At 41.8% G+C, this 5,410-nt stretch overlaps 1 protein-coding gene across 1 annotated transcript; it reads right to left on the bottom strand.

Annotated features, from left to right (window-relative positions):
* Positions 1-4,244: 4,244 nt before the first annotated feature.
* Positions 4,245-4,835, bottom strand: LOC129722901 (defensin-C-like). Its single transcript, XM_055676741.1, has 2 exons — positions 4,629-4,835; positions 4,245-4,561 (listed from the first exon to the last, which is right to left on the bottom strand). Exons 1-2 carry the CDS (start codon positions 4,744-4,746, stop codon positions 4,380-4,382), a joined length of 300 nt encoding a protein of 99 aa, XP_055532716.1. The 5' UTR covers positions 4,747-4,835; the 3' UTR covers positions 4,245-4,379.
* Between the last annotated feature and the right edge of the window lie 575 nt (positions 4,836-5,410).

A 5,410-nucleotide genomic window follows, 5' to 3' on the forward strand; every position in this document is an offset into this window, starting at 1 on the left:
CCACCCGCGAATTTTCACCTTTTTTTGTCGCGAATTACCACTGTCTCTAATTATCGCCTTTAATTAAAAAAAAAAAAATCTTCGGCCATCGAATAATTGTTGAAACTCATGGTGAAGCCTGTCTCAGCAAAAGAACTTGGTTTAACGCTACAAAAATTGTGATTTTGACCTAGAAGACATTAAGCCTTCCGGAGCTATGGAAAAATTTATGGACGCGCTACTGATGAGATAAAATTTATTTATAAACGAGCCAACGTGGATTTTCGTCGAATGAACGCCAGATTGTACAAAAATTACGTAATGTGGGTACTAACAGACCACCGCCGAAATTCTAACAAGTTTTGGAAATTTGTTAATCCGAAGCGAAATATTCATTGATTTCTTTTAATGTTTACCTCGATGGAACTGATAGAATATGTTCCCCGTATTCGTGTAAGTTGTTCGCTAAGTTATCCGCTTCTGCGGGTGTATCACTTGATTTAGTTGATCACTGGGAATCACTGCGGATATGATAGAGGCTGCTGCGAAACGACTTGAAACTTCTTTTTCTGTGGGGCCGGATGGAATCCCCCCAGTGGTTTATCCGCTGTGCAACCGTTTAAGCTTTCTCTGATTAAAAATGGTGGAGCTATTCGCTTTGTTCAAATTGTTTAAAAGTGTACTATTCTCGAGAAGCCTTGTACGAGGTGTGTTTTTAGCTATCAACGCAACGACTTGTATATCGCATAAGGAGCAGAAGGCACAGGTTGACGTGATCTATACTGATTTGAAAGTAGCTTTTGATCGGATTGATAATCAAATACTCATGCGAAAGCTTTCTCGACTTGGTGCGTCGCAACAATGTGTTGATTGGCTATTGTAGTCGGACACTACGTGAAAAGCTGAGTTTCTGTTTATCCTTCGCATTTTTTAACACTTGTGGACAGGCCCTTTAATCTTCACCTTCATGAGTGCATCGTCAAGCGACGATGACGCAACTCAACTTCGTCTTCGAACCGACTTGATATCAACTTCGTTTTGTTTCGCTCTCCCTCTCACTGAGCACAAAACAATCGTCTTTCACTCGGTACCTTTTGTTTCGCCGTTTCTTATTCGGCGTGTTTGTATCGTCGGTTAAGATTGAACTGCTAGAACTGAGGCTTCGAGGCAGCAACGGAGAAAGCAGATTCGAGCCAATTTTGCTTCAATTGACGATTTAAAATTTATCGTCAACTGCATGATGACGATGAACCGAAGAAGGTATTTTCTTCGCTTCTTCGACCTGTGAGGTAAGGACAAGCAAGTTGGGTGCTGTAATTGATGTATTTGGTTGCAGGCTTTGCAAATCGTTGCGTGGAACATGTTACACGCTACATGTTACACATTATATGTTACACATTATACATTATCTGTTACACTTTACACATTACATGTCTCATTGCATGTGTTATTCACATTACGTCCCGTCCCGTTTACATTCAAATCATATGTAATATGTTACAAATCGCATAAATCAGCTTTAAAGTTCAATTTTCTTAGCCCTTATTCCTGCTCCTATATGTCTAAGGCCATGGTCATACTGGCGCAATCTGCGCTGTGAAGGCGACTCACCGTATCGCTGGTTAATGTACAGCTCTACTTATGGCAAGGCGAACCGTCTTTGCAACGCAAGCCACGCCAGTATTTCCACGGCCTAAGACGCAGCAGCAGCATCAACGCTCTGTTTGTCCGAAGAAATTTACCCTGATCCATCCAAGTGACGATTTCATTGATGCTGACTATAGTCGCTTCAGTTCGATAATGAAGACGACGACGACGACGACGATTGTAAAAATTCGTTTTAAGCAATATTTTCGTTAGTTGAAGTTGTTTTTAACTTCATCCGAAAGACGGAAGGCAAAGCAGAACGCGACAGATTACTTCTCTTTGGCAAGCACCAGCCGAACTGAGTTTGCGAAGTTTCAGTAGCAGCGAGTGAGACGAAAGGGTTGCGTGTTCTCCTTTTGGTGCTTCATTCAACGATGTTGAGGCCTGCTTGTGGAGTACCACAAAATAGTAATATGGGGCTGCTTCTTTTTCTGCCTTAATTAAACGATGTGGCAATGCTATAAGGCGGAGGATGTAAGCTTAGACTGTACAGTCGAATCTTTCTATAACGACATTTTTAAAGCGACAAATTTCGCTACAGCAATATTTTCAATAGTCCCTACTCGTTCTTACTCCCAAAATTACCACAAAAGTTCACATCAATGGCCTACGTAATTCTAATTCTATAACAAAAAAAAAAAAACAACCAAAATCTTCGGTTTATTGTAAGATTTCGCTCCAACGATCTTTCTCTGTAACGACATATCAACACTTATACTTATCATTCTTTATTGTTTTCTGTTGTTTGCCACCGAGTGCGGGGTATAGGAAGTATCGATCGCAGAACTTTACGCTCAAATACTCCGAGCTTGTCGATCACCTTCCCGCAGCTTCCATGCTTCATGTCCGTAAAGGGCAACCGGAAGGATCAGCGTCCTATACAGGAGCTGTCTACTGACGACAAATGACGCATTCGTGCCAAGCGTTAGAGGAAAATCGGCCACATTACACCAAAAAGCATGACAAACTGTTTCTTTTGCACGACAACGTTTAACCACATATTCTCAAAACGTCGTTAAAACGTATGTGGAAACGCCGAAATGAGACGTCTTCCTCCGCTGTGTTCTCCTGATTACCGCCTCTTCTGTTTACAATGGTCAACATAGGTGGGGCCCTAAAAGCCGGGGGCTGGCGTTTTGACGTAAGCGCCAAATTTTCAAATTCAATTTTTTTATGTATTATTATAGTAAAGGTTGCCACCTTGTAAATGTTTGTGGCCGTTTTAAAAAAGGTTGATGAATAACTGAGAAATATCAAAGATAAAAAGTGACGTTAGCGTCTTTTTGCACAGAAGTGATGTTGCGGTACGGATACGATATTGTCGCTGCAGAACTACTCTGAAATTCGCTGGTGGCAGTCTTGGCATACTCATCGTGTGTAACAAAGAGGCTCATATAAATTGCACAGAACACAGAAGCATGTTGAAAAAAACGGATGAGTTGATTATTTTTTTCGTGCGCTGGAAGCAAATGCACACTGTGTGAAGAAAGCCAAACACGCAACATCAGAAAGCTTGTATTGTGAAGAGCAAGCGCATAAAGCTCTCGCAGAGAGACTTTCTCGATTACAACTGATAAAATATAGATAGCGCACATGTATTGCTAATTGATAAGGGCACTATGATGAAAAATTTAGCTGGTTGAAAACTTTTCTGGCTGTTTCCTTAATGAACTGTTCTGTAGCGTCTACGTAAGGCTCTGCGCTGTGCGCTATATGCTCACTGAGTTTTTTTACTATCACGGTTCAAGTCTATGATAAATTTAGCCTAGACACAGTTAATTTTCTCAACAGCACACAGCTTTGGCTCGCCTACTCATATGTGTAGTTATATTCCACACTCTGGTTCCCTGTTTAGGAGAGGAGAGTTTGAGGTTTCAACCTCAAACGAATGCTACGCCACGTTGATCTACTGACCCGGATGGTCGACCAGTTATCCATGAAGCTAACAGCGTTGGTGGTGTCGGGTGACTGCAACGCTTGGACTGTTGAACCAGAGGAGTCAGATTCTGTTGGAGGCTTTGGCAAAGCTCAACCTACATCTGGCCAACGCTGGGACCAAATGTAATGTGGAAATGATGCAGAGTCGATCATCTACGTGAAGTGCATTAAAAGCAAGCGCGATAGGGGCAGTTGGTTCCGCCCGACTACTGATCAACTAGTTTCCGTGCTATCGCGGGCGTGCGCTGCCACCATGCCTAGGACTCGCCAACCTTGGAATGGGAAGTAACCGAAGGATGTAGCGAGCGCGAACAGACGAACAGAGGATTGGGCGCCGCCCAGAATTCGGCTCTGCGAGATCGGCGCTAAAGAGTGCGATTAAGGTAAGCAAGAGGGGCTGCATGTAGAGGCTATGCGCAAATCGGCAGGAAAATCTGCTAATAATTGAAGGGAAACCAAAAAAGAATGCCAAAAAGGGGACAACAGAAAAAAATCATGCAGTGAACAAAGGAAATATGTATAAAAGTGGGAAGTTAGAATCAAATTTTGGTTTTGCGAATTTGGGTGATGCCGATATGGATTTATTCCTAAAATGAATATATTCATATATGGAAAACAGACACCATTCTGAGCGGTTTCCGTCATCACTGATAATTGATAAAAAAATAATCGATAAAATATAAATACTGAGATTATCGTGAACGATTTGTTCATTTACACCCTTGCTCGGACATTATTGATTTCAAGCCTCAGGTTTCAAGTATAGGAACATTATATTTCACCACTCAGGTTACTATGATCCAAGCGAACGGGGATCATTTTCTGCAGACGCAGACCTTTTTCGAGTTGCAGTAGCCACCGCGATTACCGCGAGCAATGCAATGTGCGGCACAGGCACTGTCATTGACACCGAATCCACTCAACAGGTCACAGGTTGCTCGCTTCAGACGGTAGTTTTCCCCAGCAGCCTTGTATGATTCTTTCGGCAGCTCGTCGACTGTAGTAAAAATATTACACGCATTGATTTTTAATCAATGACTATAATTTAGATAATATGAACTCACACAAACTATTAGCGTACGACTGGACTTCATCCGCCAGCTCCTGTGGGAATCCGTTGCACACCGAAACGGCAGCAATCAGGCACAAAACGGCCAATGAAACAGCACAAATGGAACGCATTTTATTTTATTTTATGTTTAGTATGATCCACAAGATCCACAAGTTAACGGATAGGTTGGCTGGGCTGGAAATCGACTGATGATCGGACTAGCGAATACCGACGAATTTATACCTCTACTTTCTCTGCTACTGTCCTCTTGCTGGAGTGCTTCTCCGTTGTTTTACGAGCGCGATTGAAACAGTTGTCGCTGTGAATCTGTGTGAATCCCAGTTAACGATCCTTTTAAGGTCGGGGGATTCACAGCACTAAAGGTGTATACTTCGTATGCAAATTGTTTGGTTATCAGTTTGGAATACTACAAGGTATACAGCCCTAGGGTTGTATTAAATGGTGACGTGGGACTAAACACTGTAATTAGGGGATTTTTTGTTACAAAATATACAGAGTCTGCAGACAGAATCAATGTGTTTCCTCAGCGACTGTACGTATTTTTATTTTCAGCGTCCAATGCTAACAATGACAACGTTTGCCAGTGTTACAAATAGAAGTAAACAAGCCATTCTAGACAAATAAGGAACATGTGTTTCAAATTCAACAATTTTTATGCCTAAGAATATTATTTTTTGCGATCCATTTTTGTTCCAAAGGTCGAGGTTGAAATATGTAAGTCTTCAAATTCTGTAATCAAGCGACTTAATATAATGGCCTAATTGCAATCAAACT

The sequence above is a fragment of the Wyeomyia smithii genome, chromosome 2, assembly GCF_029784165.1.
Source record: "Wyeomyia smithii strain HCP4-BCI-WySm-NY-G18 chromosome 2, ASM2978416v1, whole genome shotgun sequence".
NCBI lineage: Eukaryota > Metazoa > Arthropoda > Insecta > Diptera > Culicidae > Wyeomyia > Wyeomyia smithii.